We start from the raw sequence: 20281 nt of genomic DNA on the forward strand, positions 1-20281 counted from the left end.
TTATTAAATAAAAATATTTTAGCAGAGATGTATGTATGTATGTGATTATATATTTTAAATTTTTTGCTTTTTAAATAATGGCTTCCACTAAGATAGGCTTAGATCAGATCGGTTATGGCTTTTATTGACTTTTATTGACTTTCACCTACCTATCTCTTGCCTTCTTCCACTACTGCTAGAGCTAACAGCATGAGAGTTTTGAATGAAATGATGAATGCTATTGCAACTATTTAATAATAGGGTTTTTTAATTTTATTTTTGATCTTTTAAAGCAAGGGTCCTTTGAGGCAAGGATTTTATTTTAAAGGATAAAACAAAGAACTTACTTTTTAATAAATAAAATAAAACATTTCTAAAATTCTCTTATTTCGCTTTTTAAGGTGAAATCCTTATTTTAAAGTATGGTAAAGTATATTTTTTGTCCCAAAGTTTGGCAAAAATTTCAAAAATACTCCTAAGTTTTATTTTGTTTCAATTTTGTTCCAAAAGTTTTCGATTTGCATCAAATATACCCTCGATGGCTAAATTTTCAAAAAATTTAAGACTAATTTAACTATAATGCATGAAAATTATGCTTGATTTGTTTGTATTGAGGGTTGTTTTTATGAAATTGTTGTTGAATTGATCTTAAATTTTTTAAAAAGTTAGTCGTTAGAGGTATATTTGATGCAAATCGAAAACTTTTGGGACAAAATTGAAACAAAATAAAATTTAAGGGTATTTTTAAAATTTTTGTAAAACTTTAGGGACAAAAAGTATACTTTACCCTTTAAAGTATTTAAATTAAATTCCTTCTTTTCCTTTCTTTTAACATCATATATTGAGATATTCCTTTTAAGGCAGACAATGATGCAATTCAAATAAAAAGTTGAGAATTTCACATGGTAAAGAGCCGGATAAATAACACTCTTTTCTTGTACCAACTACCATATTTTGTTGAGTAATCATATTTGTGTATCCAATATATTTTTTGACATAACATTCGTCTGATATGCGTGTTTGTTGTGTTTAATTATATTTTAATAAAAAATAAATTTTTTTTTGGACATGTTTGGACACACTTAAATACCATCACGTATCAACATGTCTAGTCTTATTCTTAAAAATAAATTTAGAAATAGTATATATATTATTATATATTAAAACAAAAAATATTTTAAATACTTTATATAATTAAAATAAGACATTAAAATAATTAAAAAATAATTTATGTTTTAATATCAATAAATATCAAAATATCATTACAATTTATCTGAAAAATGTTTTATATTTTATACATAGGTATATCCCCGTATTTTATAAGATTTTAAAATTCGTGTATCGATGTATCCCATATCGTGTTGTGTCCTATGTCTATGTCAGTATTCATGCATCATAGTATTTTCATTTAAATTTAGATTTTGTCCACCCAAAAAAATAAGTTATTATTTTTATTTTTAAAATTGAAGCTTTCCTATAAAAATACTTTAGAGATAGTTGGCCATATATGAACCTCAATTCTCAGCTTGTAACTTTCACATGTGCTTCTTGGTGAAGGAAAATCATATGGAATTTATGGCAAATTGAAATTACTTGTTTTTTAGGGCACCTATGTTATGTTAATTAATGTTGTTTTGGAAACCAATCACTAGTGCTATTTCATGCCCTATGCATGCTTCTCAATTCTCCATCACAACTTGGCATCAACCACATACACCAAGCCACACTAGGAACCAACCATTAATATTTGAATAATAAACTTCTAACAATTTCATTACACATAAATATTTTCAGATTGGTATTTTTTTTCCCTCTTATCTACTCTCTATAACATGAAATATTGGAAGTTCAAAAACATTATTGTACATCAGATATTGTTAAAATCCAAATGAAATATAAAAAAAATTGGCAAGTAGTTATGTGATCAAATCAAATTTTTTTTTAAAAAAAATTAAGTGTAAGATTCGAACTCGAAAACTCTAGATAAAGATAAAAAAAAACTGTCATTTGAGCTATAGTTTGTTCGAATGCGATCAAATCAATTGATTATGTCAAAATTAGGACATTTATAATAGAAAAAATTATGTGAAAGCTTGTGAAAAACATGTTACTACATTTTGATAATATATTATGTGTATATAAAAAATTAACTATCAATCAATCACCGTATAAAAATATCATATTTAGTGTTTTATAAAACTTTTATTATCCTCCTATAAATAAATTAATTATTAAACTATTACAGATTTGATAGCTAATTATTTAATTAAAAAATCTATTAATTAATTATTAATATATAAATATACACAAATATACTATGAATAACTCAGTTATTAATTTTAAGCATGCAAATTTTACATACATAACAGACATTTTATGCATGTTTCTACGAATTATGTTTGTTTTATGGAATGATAATGTATGAAGGAATTGAATTGCCTACAATATACGCATATTTTGAGAAAATTACATGTAGCAATGCAAGATGGAGAACAAATAATAAGAGCACATATGATTATTGATTATGAATGGTCATTTTGTAACTTTTCTGCAGAGAAAGCAACATTTTTTTTTCGTGGAGTAGCTTCACCTTTGTGGCACTTTCTTTCCTTCATTATCTCATAAAAGTGACACCAAAGTTTGTTGTGTATTCATAAATGTCCTAAACCCTACATATATAAGTTTATTTATAATTTATAATAAATTATATTATTAAGAATTTAACTAATTATAACCATTTTTTAGGATGAGTATTTTATTTCATAACGTAAATTAAGAACATTTAAAAAATAATAAGATCATCTATTAAACTACTATTCAACCAACTGAATATTAGTATTTTACTACTTTAATTTTAGATATTTTAAAGAAAAGGATTAAAACGTTATAGGTTAAAATAGGATTTATTCCAAACGTTGGAGACCAAAAGAGCACTTTATTTTTAAAAGAAAAAATAGATATCTATATATTTATCAATCATATTAGGTGTACACTAAAATCAGTTAGTAATATAAAATATATATTAAAAATAAGTTAAACAACACATATATTTATACACAGATACATAATAGCTAATTTTAATATTTTTGTATATTTATTTATTTGCACTGTAAAAGCGGGAGGTATCTTATAATATATTAGAAATATTTTCACTAGATTCACATAAAGATAATTGAAATCTCCAATATTAATGTATGCTTTTATATATAAAAATACGATAAAAATAACTAAATATTAACTATATCCTTAAATATTAAATTATTTTACAAACAAATTGAGGAATAACCAAAAGCTTCTCTTGTTGATACACAAATAAGAAATTCCCTTTTTTTATTTATTTATTTACATAGAGGATTTGGAATTATATATACCCTGAAATTGATTTGGTTATTCTCAAAATAGGACCACAAGATTAAAGAGTCTTATTATATAACAAACACAAAGAAGGGAGAAAGCAAAGATGAGTGGTTGTAAAACAGAGTCAGAAACAGAGCAAGAACAGAGTAACACATCAATTCTTCTACCAATATTCAAGTTCAATCCTCAAACAACAATGGTGGATTATTCTTATTCTTATTCTTCTTCTCCTGAGAGGTCAGGGATTGTAACTCCACCACTTTGCACCTTAGCTTCAGTACCATTTGGTTGGGAAGAGGAACCTGGCAAGCCAAGAATAACTTCTTCTCCTTCTTCTAATACTAATGCCATTGTTACTTTGACCAACTCAAAGTCAAAGTCAAAGTCGTTGCAACTTCCTCCAAGGTTGCAACAACTAGTTCATGATGAAGGTGATGATGATGCAACCAAAGTTCACTCACCAAGCAGTGTATTGGAGGGTCCTTATTGTATCTCAAGAAGCAACACTTGCCACCTTCCTCCATCTTCTAAAGTGAGTATTCGAGTCGAACAAAGAGAAATGATATTTGTACTTTTTTTTCTTGTAAACTTTTTAATATATTTTTTTTATAGTATAAAAGTGTTATTTATTTATTTATTTATTTTTTATCGATCACTTTTAATATAAAAGAGATGTTACAAAAATAGTACATGTAAGGTTTTTTATCTATAATATACTTTAGTAACTAAGATTGTTTGTATTAGGCTCTAGACAAAGGAATGAGAATGAAGGAGAGAGGGTGGTTTGGTTCATTAAGGGGAAGGAAGGGCTTCAATGTCAAAAGGGAAGTGAGTAGGGGCAGTTATGTCTTTTCTTCTAATTCTACATCTTCTGCTGATGAAGATTATCATGACAATAAGGTGAGAAGTGTGACAAAGATGCAACGTTCTAGAAGCATTTCCCACCTCTTCCATGCCAAGCCATGGGTAAGTTTTGATGTTTAAACTCAGGTGCAGTCGATTTTACGTGAAGTTGGTAGTTGAAAATCCTTAGATGAAAATTTAGTCAAATTAGTCAAATAATCTAACGGTTCTCAGTTATCAACTTCACGTGAAGTCGACTGTACTTGAGTTTTCACCAAGTTTTGACTTCTAAACATTAAAAACTTGTGTTATAGTGATAATTTCCTTTCTAGGGTTAAGTGGTTATTGGTTAATGAATATTAGTACTTATTACTTCTTTTTATAGGAGTGCATGTAAATTCAAAGCGGTTGATTTATTTTCATCTAAGAATATCTCATAGGAAATTCTTTTGAATTTTTTATTTTAATTTTTTTTTAATTTTTATTTTTTAAGGATATGGTGAATGAAATATGTGAAATTGGTGTTGTAGTTGTTATTTGGTTATAAACACTATGGAATAGGTTGAAAACTATCTTGCACTTATGAAAATTATGAAGATTATATTTTCAATTAATGTGGCTTTAGACTAGAAACTATTTGTGAGTATATATAATACATGTTTTAGAAACTTTTATAACCATTCAAAATAAAAATTAGTAATTTTAAATACATATTAAATATATTTTAGGAGCATCTATCTAACATAGCCTTAGATCTTTTACAAAGTTATAACATTGAATAAGGATATGGTCCCTTAATAATGTTATTGCACTGCTTTTGATTTTTATAGACAATGATATGTGAGAGCTTCAAGCAAGTGGTTCCATGGAAGAGTCAAAAGCTCAAGGAAGTTGGCTATGGTGCCCTTAATCTCTAGGACTTTTTACCATAGTCAGGTCAAAATCAATCATAACTTATCCATGATCCACCTGTTTTTTCAATTATTTAATTTTAATATTATTATTCTTTTGGTTTCATCTTTGTACTGAATCCTGGGAGTGTTGTTTTATGTATTACAATACTTATATAATTTTATAGTTTAAATATTCAATGTTTATAATATAGTATAGTTGATATTACTTTTATATACTCATTTATTTAATGTTGAAAAAATAATATTTACTTGGTCATAGCTTAAAACACATGATACAAGCATAATTTGTACATATTTAAAAGATGCATATTTTGAAGCACTTTACACACTATTTCAGCAATTAAATTTGGTCAAGTTCCACAGTAATTTAAAGCTTTTTCACCCATTAATAGTTTAATAAGTTGTATTGCAACAATTAGCTGTGTAAATTTAGCTACTAATTCATTTGTGAATGATCGACCTTTAAATAGTGTTCAAATTCATGATCGATTAGTCCTTAGTCTGAAGAACCGGTAGATATCAAACGACAAGTTCTATTTGTTCTTGATTCTTTATTTATGTCATATTCTTAACATATGTTATCTGCACAATTTTGGTAAACAATTTCTTCACAAAAGGGATTACAATTCAGAAAATGTGCACTATGTTAAGAACACAAATATACAAAATTCCCATACACATTCTCTCTTAACCATTTCCCATCAAACATGCTCATTTTCTTCAAGTTCTAAGCATGCAAAAATGGATCTTCAATTTCTTAGATCTAAACCCTACGACGCGGCCGCGGCCGCTACAAACGCGGTAACATCCATCCAACACTCCATCCTAAGATCAAGCCAGCACCAACAAGACTCAATCCTAAAGCAAATGCCACAGCATATGTTGTTGTGATATCACCTTTTGGTTTATGCCTTGTCTTCCAAGGTTTCGCGCCACATTCAAAGGACGCCGGAGCCTGGAAGAGACCAGAGATTTGCTGATCCTTGCTATTCTTGAGCTGAATGTGAAGATTTTCTAGAAGCAGCAACTGAAACCATTGCTTATAGGCGAAGAGTTGTGAAGCCTGTTTGAAAAACAGTGTAATAATGTGCTCTTTCTCGGCATAAGCCTGTTTCGCAGCCTCTTCCGCCATCCTCGCCCTTGTTTGAGAGCGACACAGTGCTTCTATCAGTTGTGTTTTGCTATGGTTTCCCTCCAAAACTTGATCCATATCATCCTCATGGATTGAGCTATAAATGCTGCAAAAGATGCAAGTCCAAACAAAGTCCAACATGTTCAAACAACCTAAATTTAATTAGAGTAATACTCCAAATTAGTCCAAAGAAATTTTTAGTCCAACATTTTAATACTCAATAAATTTTAATCGCAAAATTACTTTCTAACCTTTTATTTTGTTAGAAAAATCAATCTTCACATCAAATTTTCGTAAAAAATTTACATATTACTTCCTATCATTATTTAATAAATGAATTCCGCTAGGGAGACAATGAAATATTTGTACAATGTGATAATATCCAGAATAACTATCCGAGTACTAGAGATAATAAACATCTCATATCATAAAAAGCTAATTTTGATCGAATTCTTGACCTTTCAGATCTAGAACTCAGATACCATGTTATGATACCACTCATCCCAAAAAGTGCGCTATGGAAAAAGATAACACCAATGATTATATCCCTAATACTTCCTAAACCTCCATTGTACGCATTGTACAAAGAGAAAATCTAGGGGGCCAGCACTTAACCATCAAAAGAAAAGTGAGTGATCTCCCACCATTGGATGTAATCTCACACCATTAAAAACATTATTGATGACCAATTGATGGTTACAAAACACAAAAGTTGCTGCCTCCTAGCACTCCTCTTATACAAATATTCCATTGACTCCTCATACTTTCCCATAATAAAAACATAACAGTATAACGACCCTTATACTTTTAAAATTTTCATACTAGTCCTTCCATATAGGTGAATAATCTAATGTGGAGACAGATTTGTTTAATGAAATAAAAATTTGGAAATTAAAGTGTCTGACTAAATTTTTTAGGAACTAATTAGGGTATTACTCATGTAATTATATACTAACACATAAGACCTTAAAGGGAAAAAGTAATGAACACTTGAACACTTGAACATGTAGCAACAAGAAAAATACCTTGAAGACTTGTTAGAAGCAAGATATACATGCCTTGTATCGCAAGAAAGTTCCAGTAAACTTCCCTTCGATCGAGCCGTCGAATCGGCAGAGCCACAAGGCTGCCTACTAAGATACTTCTGCGGCGGAGGAAGGTCGCAATTCTCAATGTGGTTCACCGATTTCTGCGAAACAAAGGAAGCTAACTCGTCTCTATCCGAAGTTCGCCACCAAGGCCATGACTTACCAACTTCAATCCAAGAAAAATCTGATTCTAAGGACATCGAGCAGTCAACAAAATCATTCTTATCACTAAACTGAGTAGCATCATTTCTTTTGAACGCTTTAGTTTCATCACTAGCTTTCAAAATCTCAATGTCATCCTGTAATGAAATTAACTCTTCATATGTTAAACCTTTTCGAGATCCGGAACTCGGCTGCGGGTGCAACCACCATCTTGAGTCAGGTGTTAGATTGGAAAGTGAAGATTTGTTGTTAAAAGAGGTGGCACTAACAGCAGCATGATTAGATTCATCTGCTGCATTGGCAGTTCCGGCATCGACCGGTTTCGAAGCTGTGCAGCAAGGTTGACAACATGCTAACTTGGGAGCTCTCTTTGCATCTTCTTGGACAAAGCAACGGTTAGCCGTTCTTTGCCAAGCCGCTCTCACTTCCGCCGCCGCCGCCGCCATCATTTACCTATTCTTTCTTCATAATTCCTATGGCAAAAACATATTGTTAGTTGTTAAAAGTGTAACCTGCTAATTTGTTTGCAAAAAAAATGAATCACTTTAATCGGTGATTTCAATTAATATATAATATACATTTTTTATAATTGAGATCAACAACTAAAAATATTGGAAAAATTGGTTGATAAAATATGCTATAATGCTGCAGAATTTGAATCGGGAAATGAGAAAAGAGTGAAAGTGCAGAGTGAACTAGAGAGAGATTCAAAAATGGAATTGTGATTATGGTTAATCTCATTTACTTGCAAATGACTAGTTCTGTATTTGTAAATACTAGAAAAAATAAACCACACTAATTTAGCAGCACTTTTCTAACTAACTTAATACTATGAGTTGGCAGCCTCTAACAAACTTCAGATTCTAACAAACTTACGTAACAAATTCTACTAATTTGAAGATATAACTAATTAGCTATATGAGCTGCATAGCCTTATCATCCAACATTGGTTCAATTGGATAAAAATGAAAAATGAATCTGGACATGATAAAGTCTATATGAAATATATAACTTCATTTTTGACTTAGTCTTCACAACCTAAAACATAAGATAAGAAAAGATAAAATGGTTTTGCTACTATATGCAATTGGATTTATCATTCTTTTTTCTTTAAGATTTTTCTTCGTTTTTCGACCACGCACCGTCGGATGAATACCTTCAGTATAGTGTTTTTGGGAAATTCCCACCTTTTATTATGTTATCCTGCTTTTGGACATCTTTGTATTTCATTTTTTAATAATTAATGAAATATAACCTATTATCTTTGAAAAAAAAAAACATGCAATGTAAAGATTTTATTATTATTTTTGAAAAATTGATCTCAATTTTCACAACAAAAAAATGTTATATAATGAGATTTTGGATTTTCTCCACACATTTTTCAGATCATAGATAAATTCAAAGAAGCAAAAGGAGTAGGAAGACAATAAAGAAACCACAAATATCTCTTCAAGGGTGGTATTGTAATTGTACTTCATGTCTCCATCTAAAGATGTGAAATGATTAAAAACCATCTTCCTCAAAAATCCAAACAGAGGAAAACAGAGTGAACAGAAAGCCAAAAAACAAAAACAAAAGGGAAAATTCCAGCAACAAAAGCATAAAAAAGAATCAAATAATCTCATGCATCAGATCAAACACAAGTTCAAGTACTTGAAATTGAGATTATAATAAGAATACTTTGCAATTTGCATACAAAAAGAAGCTGGAAGTTAAAAAACAGAGGAAAACAGAGGAAGGGGTGGCAGAATTTACCTTAGAGTGACTCAGAGATTGTTGAGATGAGAAACAAGGAATCTGAGAGATGATGAAAAGGAAGAGGATGAGGATTGTTGTGTCAGAGGAACATGGCTTTATGTTTATTATGTTATTGTTAATGTTGTTTGTTTCTGTTGTTTTGTTTATCATTGAATTTCAATTCAATGATGATGGGTCGGTTTTCAAAAGAAGCCTTTTCTTTCTTGCAGGGTCACTACTTCCTTTGGTTTTACTCTGTTGATTAAGCATATTTTTTTTGCACGCCCATCCCCTTAAACAAATGTCAAAAATTCAAATTTGACATATAATTATTAATTTAAATTTTTTTTAAATAAAATTTATATTCTAAACAAATTAATCTTTAATTTTTAAATAAAAAATCACAAAAATCACAATTATTTAATTAATTATATTAAATATATATAAAAAATTAATTATTAAATTAATTATTTATATAAAATATATTAAAATATAAAATACATATTAAAAATAAATTAAATAATATATTTATACATAATATATAATATCTGAATTAATGACTAAATTTTTATAAAAATAATATTTTTATTATTTAATTATATTTTTATTTTAGTTGACTATTTAATGATATTGAATTATTTTATTAATATAATATTGTATAATTAAATGCATGCACAAAATTTTTGTATGCAGTGAATATATTAAAATTAAATTTAATAAACTAATGGATTAGTGAATAAATTTGTTTTCATATTTTTCGGCTTAGGTTTTAGAATAATATAAGCTGTGTGAAAAATAATTTTAATTTAAAAAAATAAATAAATTAGTTAAAGTATGTGAAATCAATTGTTACTCTCACCTGCCAATAAATTATTATAACTCAAATAACATAATCTCTCCATATTCAATTAAAAAGTTGCGGGTTCGAGTCTCCTATTCTTAATTAAAAAAAAAAAAATTACTACTCTCACCTCAGCCGTCTTTGTGAAATGGTGGGATCCACTGAAAAATATATATGTATCTAATATTCTAAACTAAGCTGTCTCTAGCATCCTCAATTTATTTTAGGATTTGGTTACTATTAAATGTTTAATGCAATTTTCAATGAGATTAAATAAATAAAATGTGTGATGCAATTTAGGAAACAAATGCATATCATAATGCCAATCTTTGACGAGAAAATAAATGGGTTGCGTCATCATATTTTTCTTATGATTGATAAAATATTTTTTTCTCTAATCTTTATAATATTTAATTACATTTAATTTTATTTTTAGTATTTTTAATTTATATTAAAATTATTTTTGGGCATTAATTTATGTAAAAAAATTTTAAAAATAATTTTAATACAAATTAAAAATAATAAAAATAAAATAAAATGAATTAAAAATAAAATTAAATGAAATTAAATGTTAAAAATATTTTAAAAAATTATAAATATTAAAAAACAAAAAAGATATTTTATTATGAATGATTTGTTTCGTTGATGCGATGATGCTTATATTATACAAAATATCAATTTGTTGTTTTTTAATTATTAAATTGATGTATGAATGAATCTTAAATATGAAGAGGAATTCATGATGAATATGCACTGGTGTGTAGCTTAGTCATACACGTGGCATGCAACACAAATTTGGATGGCTATTGCCGATCCATTTAATTCTCAAAAGATTAGAATAAAACTATAGAACATAATATCAATTTTTTACCAATAGATTTTTTTTTGAGAAAGTATAGGTAATTACTTTATGTCTAGTCAATTTGAACAATTTTTTCAAAAATTTGATTATGAAATTTTCAAAAATTAGGATCGCCATCCAACTTCAATTTCTAGTGCGATTCTTTTTACTAATTTTATTTTTTTTAAGATCTTTTAGATGTATTTTTGTTATATATGTTGTATGTTTCTTCTTCGTATATTTTGGATATTTTTTTTTATTTTAAAGGTTTTTTTTTAGGTTTTGAATTTTTTTTTAATAACTTTAAATATTTTTTTACTTAGTTTTCAAATATTTTTTTAATAATTTTAGATATCTTATTTTATTAGATTTTTTATTTTTTGAAATAATTTTAAATATCTCTCTTGAATTAGGTTTTAGATGTTTCTATATTTGAAAGTAATGCGTTTTTTTATTATAATTAAAAGAATTTTAGATAATTTTTTACAATAATTTTAGATAGATGTTTGTTTTATTACGAGTGTTTTTTTTTTTTGTGGTTAGCTTTTTTATTGTGAATGGAAGTGAAAGTGAAATCAGGCGGTTGGATTGGGATACTATTTTTTCGTTAATGGACTCTTTTTTTTCACTAGTTTTAACAGTATTTTTTTATTCGGGCCTGCTACACATACAAGTATCCAAGCATCCAAGTTGGCCCAGCCCAAATCGAAGACACGCGCATAAGGAAGCATAACATGGCGCGTCAAAATCACGCGCTCAACACAAACGGTTACGTATGGCAGACTCTTCCACTTCCTCCACTTCTTCCACTTCTCAAAACGCTTCGAAACCAAGGAAACGCTCCCATTTTCGAGCAAAAATCAAAGTTCAAAATATACAAATCGTTGTTCGAAACCTCCATCAAAACAACATCAAACTCTCCGTGAAGAATCTGAAGAGAAAACGAAGCAAATACACTCAACGTAAGTTCATCAAGATTACTGTATATTTTAGTTTTCTTCTACATCGTTCTTCTAGGGTTTACTGTGCTATTATTCTTGCTTCTTTGTCACACTGTTCTAAGTTCTACGTCATTCTTCTAAGTTCTACGTCGTTCTACATTCTTGTTCTAAGTTCTCTTGCTACTGTTGTTGATTTTTGGGGCTTTATTCCGTAGATTGGGGGTTGTATACTGTTTGAAATTGTAATGTGACTTGATATTGATGCATGTTTGAGTGATATCTCACTGATATATATGAATGTATCTGAATAATATCTATCTCACTGTTATCAATGGGTGTATCTGATTCTTACATATGGGTGTATCTTACTCTTATCAATGGGTGTATCTGACTCATATATGCGTGTATCTTACTGATATCTGAATTAATTTGATATTGAAGCATGTTTGAGTGATAACTGACTGATATATATGGATTTATCTGAATAATATCTATGGGTGTATCTACCTGTTAACAATGAGTGTATCGGATTCTTACATATGGGTGTATCTTACTGTTATTACACCTTGTAATGTTGCTTGATATTGAAACATGTTTGACTGATATCTGACTGATATATATGAATGTATCTGAATAATTTCAATGGGTGTATCTCACTGTTATCAATGGGTGTATCTGATTCTTACATATGGGTGTATCTTACTGTTACTAATGCGAGTATATTTGTGTGTATTTTTTGTTTCAGACAAAATGGCAGCAAGAAACCAAACGAAAGACCTTAAGTGTGCCACACATCTCCTGAGTGATAAGTTCAGAAACATGGCTGAGGAGAAGAAGGCAATTGTCAGGGATCTTGGATTTGGTGGGTTGATGCACGTCCCACCTCTAAGGGTGGATCACCAACTCTTAAGGGAACTGGCAAACAACTTCAAACTTGGGGAGAACAGACTGAAGACAGGATATGGTTCTTTCCAAATAACACCAAAGACAATAGGTGATGCGCTTGGCATCAATGCAACAGGTAACTAGCTCAAAATTATAGGTGTATATTAACTTGATGCTTGGGTGTATTTAAGGTTGATGCTTGGGTGTTTTTGAACCGATTTTGATACTTTGTTGTTTTCTTTTTTGTAGGAAATCTGTTTCCTGAGAAAGTTGAGTATAAGCAACTTTATAAGCAACTTTCTGATGATGACAAAATAATTTATAGAAGATTCCAGGGTAAGACCCTCAAAAGTCTTACCGATGAAATGATGGAAATCGGCGTTGGCAGCGAAGAGGAACGCCTGATGTTCAAGAGGATATTCATCCTCTACATACAGATGGCGTTCCTTTTGCCAACGACGATAAACAAAATATCGCCCGTGCACCTCGCCCCAATTTTTAAGATGGACGGCATATCGGAGAGAAACTGGGGGGCGCATGTTTTGACCTTCTTGATCAAAGGCATCACAGACTACCAGGAGAAGAAGAAGAAGGCAATTGATGGCTGCCTCTTTGCCCTCATGATAATATACTTTCATCTTTCTGAAAACAAAGGCAAGAAGAGGGCCGAAAGACCACCAAAGCCTTGGATTGCCAACTGGACTAAGGAGAAGTTGGTGGAAAGAATGACTGCAGAAAAAGAAGAAACTTTGGTAAGTAAACATAATATGTTGCTTGTATTTTATTTACCTGAATGCTGCTAGCTAAAATATCTCATGTTTCAGGGGATTGTGAAGATGGCGGAGACAAGAGCAAGAGAAAAAATGAAAGAAAAAGAAAAAAAAGAAAAAAAACAAGAAATCAAAAAAACAAAAAAAAGGAAGGCGAGTCCAACATCGTCTTCGGAGACAGAAACAGCTACTGACAGTGACACTTCTACCTCTGAGTCTGAGACTCAACAAGACTCAGAGGATTCAGCAAGAAAACACCCCATCAAAAAGGGGAAAAAGTAAGTACCATACTTGGGTGTAATTTCTTTTTCAAGTTGGGTGTATCTTGTTGATCACGTTGGGTGTATTTTTAGTATGTTCTAAATAATCACTGTTTGCCTTCCAGAATGGACTCCAGAAAAAGAAAGCAGAGGCAAGAGGAGCCAGATTCTGATTCAGAATCTGAATCTGAACAAAGTGATGAGTAATGTCCTCAAATTATTACTCCTTTCTTTTGGCTTCATTATAAAGATTTCGTGTATTAACTGAAGTGTCTGTTATTAACTTATAGGAGTGAAGAATCATCACCTGCAGAGAAGGAGAAGGAGAAGAAAAAAACAAAAACAACACCAAAAAAGTAAGCACTTCTTTGCATAATTTTCTGTGATAAAATTAATTTTTTATTTCTGATTGGTACTCTTTTTTTTCCACCCAGAACACAACCAAAAAAGAAAAAAGTTCTCGTGGAGGATTCACCTCCTAAAGAAGACCAATACTTTGACGGGTACAGTACCTCGTAAGCTATATTACCGTCTATCATCGTAATTATTTTTGTTAACATCTTCCTTTATGAATGTAGTGAGACATATGAAATATCAAGTGACGAACTGGATGAATGGCTAGGGCAAAACGTTGATAAATCTGCTGCAGAGGGGTATGTCTTGATGGGCTGTCTATTTCATATTTTGTTGTGTTTTGCATGCTAATAATTGTTTCTTGTTTCGCAGGGAGAACCAACCTGACCTGCGATCGACAGAAGGTCGCTATGTGTCGTCTGAAACGTAAGAAGCTTTATTATTTAATAAAATCTTGTTATCATGAATTGGGTGTGTCTTGTGGTACCATTTGGGTGTATTGAGTGGATCAAGTTGGGTGTATGTTGTCTAATAAGTTGGAATATTAACTTTGTTGTGTTGCTTGGATCAAATCTATCTTAGAATACCGGCTGTGAACTTGGGAACTGATGCTCCTTCCTCTCAAGGAAACACAGAACAGAGTAGTGTAAACCAGCCGTCACAGAGCATGTAATTTCTCTTTCAAATAACCGTTACTTTTGTTCTTCTATTACCCTTCTACTTCTAATTCTGTATATATTTTTTTTTAGAAAAAAAAGCCCTTTATTATTTTATTCAAGAAAAAAAAGGCAGGAAAAAAAAGCAAAAACTGCAAGTATGTAAGTTCTCAAAAAAACAAAGCCTGTCTTCTTTTTGAATTGTTCGGGTGTATTTCTTGAATTTCTTTGGGTGTATTTTAGGTTGAGTCCGTCTGATTCGAATATGATGGTTGTGAGGGAAGAGACACCGTCCGAAGCGCTTGCAATGTGAGTTTTACAATAATATTCAACCTTATAACCTTATTATTTTCAAAGGCGTTGTTAACCATTCATTTTTCTTCTTGTTTAGAGTCCCGATTCAGGTTTTTGTGCCGGCATCCCAAACAACCACAGAGACAGATTTTGAACCAACCCCTATGCTACAGATTGAAGGGACTACAGAAACGTAAGAAATAGTATTGAGTGTATATTTGTTTGGAGTTTGGGTGTATATTAGCTAACAGTTTGGGTGTATATTGTTCCTGATTAGTTTCTTTTACGCCGTGATTAATTTTTTGTAACTGTGCAGCACTCCTGAAACCCCCAAACAACTTCAAGAGACCACACCCACGGTTCCCCCAGCTCCAACTAAAGTGTAAGTTCATCAGACTAAAATCAATCTTTGCTTATCATCTGTATATTCTTATTCTTATTCTTATACATGATGACGCAGTCATCCAGACGCAGAAGACGCTGCTGCCCTGTTGATGATGGCACGGACAGCTTCCTATGTTCCTAAAACAGATCCAGGGGTGCCATCATTCAGCCTTGGATTGACTGATTCAAGCCAGGAGGGGGCATCAACGCAGGAGACAGAAAGGGAAAAATCTCCAGAAGCTGCGAATTTGATAGAACAATTGGACAGTTTGGTCCAAAGAATAGCAAGCAGCGCGACGAAAGGAAAAAACACAAGTCCACAAATTCTGAGGGAGACTGGGGGAGAAAGTTCTGCAAAGTTTGAAACTCCTCGGGGATTATATCAGATTACGGATGATATGAAACAAAAGTGCTACATCTGGGGGACGAGACTGAAGGAAGATGCAGATGGCAATACTAACGAGTACGAGGAGATGTGCACTCTGATCGGTCAAGGAAAATACATTTTGATGAGAATGCACCTTGCTTCCCTCCAGGCAAAAAGTGATATAGAATCTCAGGTAATATTAGAATAAGATTACTGTTTTTACACCAAAGTCAATTACAATGCTTATTAATGTAAAATTGATTTCGGCATATATTTCTAGATTGTATCTGCCATCTGCCTCATCCTCAACAACAAAAATGAAAAGAGATTTCAAGAACAAATATACTGTCTCCCCCCCGATATTGTGGTAAGTCTTACTTCTACGAACTTCGGGTGTATTTTCTGTATTGATTTGGGTGTATTTGTCACGTTCCATTGGGTGTAAGTTTAGTATTTCATTTCTCGTTTCCCATTCTTGCAGTGCATGGCGCTTTCGGATCACCCAAAAGGGGAATTCGTATCACCAAAAACGAAAAAGGAATTCAGGGTGGAAGCCTACCCGAGTTTCATTCCCTTCATAGATAGAAAAAAATTGACTTCGCACCCATATGTAAGTTTTCGTTTGCTAAATTTGTTAGTACGCTTATTTACTTATTTGCAAAATAAAATAACACACTGTTCATGTGTGGCAATCCTTCAGATTTTTGCCCCTGTCTGCTACGCCGGGCATTGGTGGTTATGGCTGATAAATACAAGAAAGCGTAAATGTCAAATACTTGACCCGCTACACAAAATAGCTCCCACTGATGAAAGAAAGACCATTAATAAATTCACTGTAAGTTGCCTCTGTCTTCTTTACTTTAATAGCTATAGGTCTATTTCGTTAGTTGTGATGGGTGTATATTGTCCATTCAGTTGGGTGTATCTTGTCCATTCATTCGGGTGTATTACTGATTTGTTTTCGTATTTAAGGGATACGTATTTTCAAGATTGATAACATATGCCGGCGGCAAACCTCTTCAGAAAGGGGAGAGGGAGAAGGAAATTAAATCACCATATGTTAAAATATCAGGCCAAAAAACAAGGTATAAAATTGAGTCTGAACATTAAATTTTTGTAAATGAGTCTTGTAATTTACTTTCTTCGTTTTCAGCTATGACTGCGCTGTGTACGTTATGAAGTGGATGGAGATAATTGAGCCGGAAAACATCAAAAAGGGGAAGTATCAATGGGATAATTGGCCACAGGTAACTGTCTTTAAAACCATATAACTCTGTATTACTTTACTGAATTAATATTGCTGTTTAAACAGAATATACATTTTTATTGTAGGAGGAGGTGGACCACTATAGAGTGGAGTACGCATCCCGGATACTATTCAGTGAGATGAATACACAGAGAGATCAGGCAATTAGAGAGAGTAGTGCTATAAGGCTGTCGAAGCCATCCTCTATATTATTAAGTCCCTTTTGTCAGATTAATTCTGCTGATATAGAAACTGGGTAATCCAACTGGTTGGTAGTTTGTAAATTGAACAAATGATGTAAATATTTGCCATTTATCAACAACTTCTATTCCATGTATATTTTTTCCCATAGTTAAACTATCTGTGCTGGTAAACTGTCTGTGATGTATTCAAAAGCTGTATTACAGGTGGTAAAATATGAAGGAAAAAATCAAGGCATATATAAACACAAATTATAAACTGCTACACCCAACGCAAGTCTAATAATACACCCAAGGTTGTATAAAATATACACCCAAACTGTCTGCGCTGTATTCAAAATGTATGAATTACATGTACTAAAATATGAAGAAAAACATCAAATCAAATATAAACCCATAACCTGAGAATTTTTACAGCTTTTGTTTTATATATATATATCTATATATGTGTCTATATCTAAATTGTGAATTAACGAAAATACACCCAAAATAACGGTGCTTTTACACCCATATTCTGCAAAACTATACACCCAACGAGTTATCCCCTGCTGCTGGTACCCTGTACTGATAACTCATAACGTGTCCTTGATATTGGCTGCAATTTGAATGCGCCGCTGATGCAGCATCAAACAGGTTTATCTGAAATATAACACACACACATTACCTAAACTATTAACGAGAAAAATAAACTCAATCGCCACAAATTTAAAGAACATTACTTTTACCTCGCTTAAAACTTTCGTCTTCTTCTTCTTTGTGGCATTTGCGATCTGTTTCTCCAGCTTTGAACCTAGCCTGTTTTTTGGACGTCCTCTTGTTCGAATCCTTGGCGGGCTTTGAAGCTCGTTAACGGATTCCAAGTTGGCGTCTTCGTGGGATAAAGAAGATGTCCCCTTCCTTTTGGCTTTTAATGCTTCCATCTCGGCCATGACGTTATCGTACGCACGGTGCAGAATTGCAGTCAGCTCCTCCGATTCGGAGGCAAATTCGCATATATTTTGCGAACGAAAAACCAATTGGTCGAACCTCTTGCTTCTTGGCTCCATTAGTGGCTCGTCGTGGCTGCTCTTGATGTGTGTGTGTCGCCTCTTTACCTTCTTGCTCCATCGTTCCAGTATGTATCTCGGTGACACTTGGCTTACTTGTTCGAAGCTTAACACGCTTAGTGCGTGACGGCACAGTATCCCTCTCGACTCGAATAATAAGCAATGGCATTTTACCTCGGCTGCAACCGAGTCGTAAGTAACCGCGAACTTGTTGAATATTGAGCTGGAAACTTGTTCTCCGACTTCGTATACTGAATAGCCTAGAGCGGAATTCTTTAGTCTGGTGATGCAATTCGCCTTTCCTCTGAATTGCGCTTGGACTTCCCTAAACTTTGCGTGAGTGTACGCATCTTGAAACTGAGCTTCAATGCAGGATTTGGTTGCACACGGTATGACCGTATGAAAATCTGCAGCGTCTGATTCTCTCTTTGCTTGCTCCCTGCTTCCGAGGCAATTATCGTATTGTTTGACGAACTGAATAAGCGAGCTGTTCCGGGTGATATACTTGTTAAAAAATGAATGCATGCTCTCGCTCCTTTGTGTGCTTCTCATCCCTGCCCAGAAATGGTGATCCAGATAGATAGGAACCCATATGTGACGGTCTTCGTACAGATCTGCATAATACACCCAAAGACAGTCTATAAATACACCCGAAAAAACATGCAATTTACACCTCTGATGCAGATTTTAAAAAGACATTACCTGAAAGCCACTTGTTGTCCCCAAGACCAAAATTCAGCAGAAAATCGTTCCAATTCCTATCGAATGAGTCTTTGCTGTGAGAGTTCCAAACAACTTGGCTCATTTCTTGTTCGATATCGGCATGTCCCTTGTACCCGTTTAATTTGCTTGGAATCTTCTTCATGATGTGCCAAATGCACCAGCGGTGAACTGTTGTTGGCATACAGGCCTCTAAAGCCCTTTTCATGGATGCGCACTGATCGGTGAGAAACCCTTTCGGAGCGTTTCCTCCCATGCAACGAAGCCAGCTTTGAAATAACCATTTGAATGATTCAATTTCTTCGTTCTTCATCAAAGAGCATCCGAGAAGTGTTGATTGACCGTGGTGATTCACCCCGACAAAAGAACCACAGACCAAATTATACCTGAAACAAATTACCATGGTCCAGAATGCAAAATCATTATCTACACCCTAACAAATGCTTCGCATACACCCAATGAAACAGCCAATATACACCTCTACTGCGGATTCGTAAAAATAAATTAATTTGGCATCATAAACAGGGACAGTTTGTTACCTGTTTGTATTGTAGGTGGTGTCGAATGAAATGACGTCTCCGAAATACTCAAAGGCGGCTCTGCTTCTTGCATCGGCCCAAAAAGCCAGCTTAATCGATTGATCATCTTCGAGTTGGAGCTCAAAAAAGAAATTCGGATTCTTCTCTTTCATTCTTAATAAATATTTCCCGAATTCCTTTGCATCTTCTTGTTCGGAAACATTCCGCACTTCCCTGGTAATGTAATTCCTCACGTCCTTTTCGATAAAATTTAACTCGCGGTGACCCCCGGCAGCCGCAACAAATGATTGGTAGGTTTTGCTTGGTCTGATACCGGCCTCCTCGTTATTCTCTATCGTACGACGAATGGACATGCTTAGTTCCCTGTGCTGTTTGAGCATCTCTGCTTTGCTTGGGCAGCAGGGGTGTGAATGATCCAGCACAACCTTTGAAATGATCCAAGCACCGACATCCTTCAATGTGTGTATATAAATTCTTGCAGGACAGTTTAGACCAGCTGTCGGATTGGTCTTCTCGGTCGGAGATATTTTAGATTTCCATTTTCCCTCTCTGCTACATGTAATCAGTTGGTTCTTAATCTCGTTTCCCTTTCTATTTGTGCACCGAACTCTTGTAGAGAAACCTGCAGCCTTGGCGTAGTTCCTATAAAATTTTCCAGCATCTTCAAGGGTGGTAAAGGTCATTCCGACCTTTGGAACAAGCTCGTCATCAACAACTGAGAGAGG

The 20281-nt window shown here is 32.8% G+C and overlaps 4 protein-coding genes across 5 annotated transcripts; 2 read left to right on the forward strand and 2 right to left on the reverse strand.

The window, feature by feature from the left end:
- Positions 1-3257: 3257 nt before the first annotated feature.
- On the forward strand, positions 3258-5298 carry LOC112729113 (uncharacterized protein At4g00950). 2 transcript variants are annotated; one of them, XM_025779476.2, is made up of 3 exons: positions 3258-3868; positions 4081-4302; positions 5010-5298. In XM_025779476.2, exons 1-3 carry the CDS (start codon positions 3440-3442, stop codon positions 5094-5096), a joined length of 738 nt encoding a protein of 245 aa, XP_025635261.1. In that variant the 5' UTR covers positions 3258-3439; the 3' UTR covers positions 5097-5298. The 2 variants fall into 2 exon arrangements, with proteins under 2 accessions (XP_025635261.1, XP_072064681.1); XM_072208580.1 differs by having other exon boundaries at positions 3294-3868; positions 4081-4236.
- A 385-nt stretch (positions 5299-5683) lies between these two features.
- LOC112726518 (uncharacterized) lies at positions 5684-9476 on the reverse strand. The gene is made up of 3 exons (XM_025775930.2): positions 9231-9476; positions 7251-7948; positions 5684-6331 (listed from the first exon to the last, which is right to left on the reverse strand). The coding sequence occupies exons 2-3, from the start codon at positions 7922-7924 to the stop codon at positions 5884-5886; spliced, it is 1122 nt and encodes a 373-aa protein (XP_025631715.1). The 5' UTR covers positions 7925-7948; positions 9231-9476; the 3' UTR covers positions 5684-5883.
- A 2077-nt stretch (positions 9477-11553) lies between these two features.
- On the forward strand, positions 11554-16854 carry LOC112729114 (uncharacterized). Its single transcript, XM_072208104.1, has 19 exons — positions 11554-11856; positions 12581-12856; positions 12970-13472; positions 13545-13768; positions 13876-13953; positions 14041-14106; positions 14185-14253; positions 14329-14403; positions 14477-14530; positions 14687-14773; positions 15004-15069; positions 15152-15247; positions 15371-15436; positions 15515-15710; positions 15876-15998; positions 16086-16172; positions 16287-16415; positions 16506-16640; positions 16795-16854. The coding sequence occupies exons 1-19, from the start codon at positions 11670-11672 to the stop codon at positions 16852-16854; spliced, it is 2577 nt and encodes an 858-aa protein (XP_072064205.1). The 5' UTR covers positions 11554-11669.
- A 935-nt stretch (positions 16855-17789) lies between these two features.
- LOC140176580 (protein FAR1-RELATED SEQUENCE 5-like) lies at positions 17790-19962 on the reverse strand. Its single transcript, XM_072208105.1, has 4 exons — positions 19557-19962; positions 19000-19403; positions 18472-18911; positions 17790-17846 (listed from the first exon to the last, which is right to left on the reverse strand). Exons 1-4 carry the CDS (start codon positions 19934-19936, stop codon positions 17790-17792), a joined length of 1281 nt encoding a protein of 426 aa, XP_072064206.1. The 5' UTR covers positions 19937-19962.
- Positions 19963-20281: the final 319 nt, after the last annotated feature.

Source organism: Arachis hypogaea, chromosome 12, assembly GCF_003086295.3.
Source record: "Arachis hypogaea cultivar Tifrunner chromosome 12, arahy.Tifrunner.gnm2.J5K5, whole genome shotgun sequence".
Classification (NCBI taxonomy): Eukaryota; Viridiplantae; Streptophyta; class Magnoliopsida; order Fabales; family Fabaceae; genus Arachis; species Arachis hypogaea.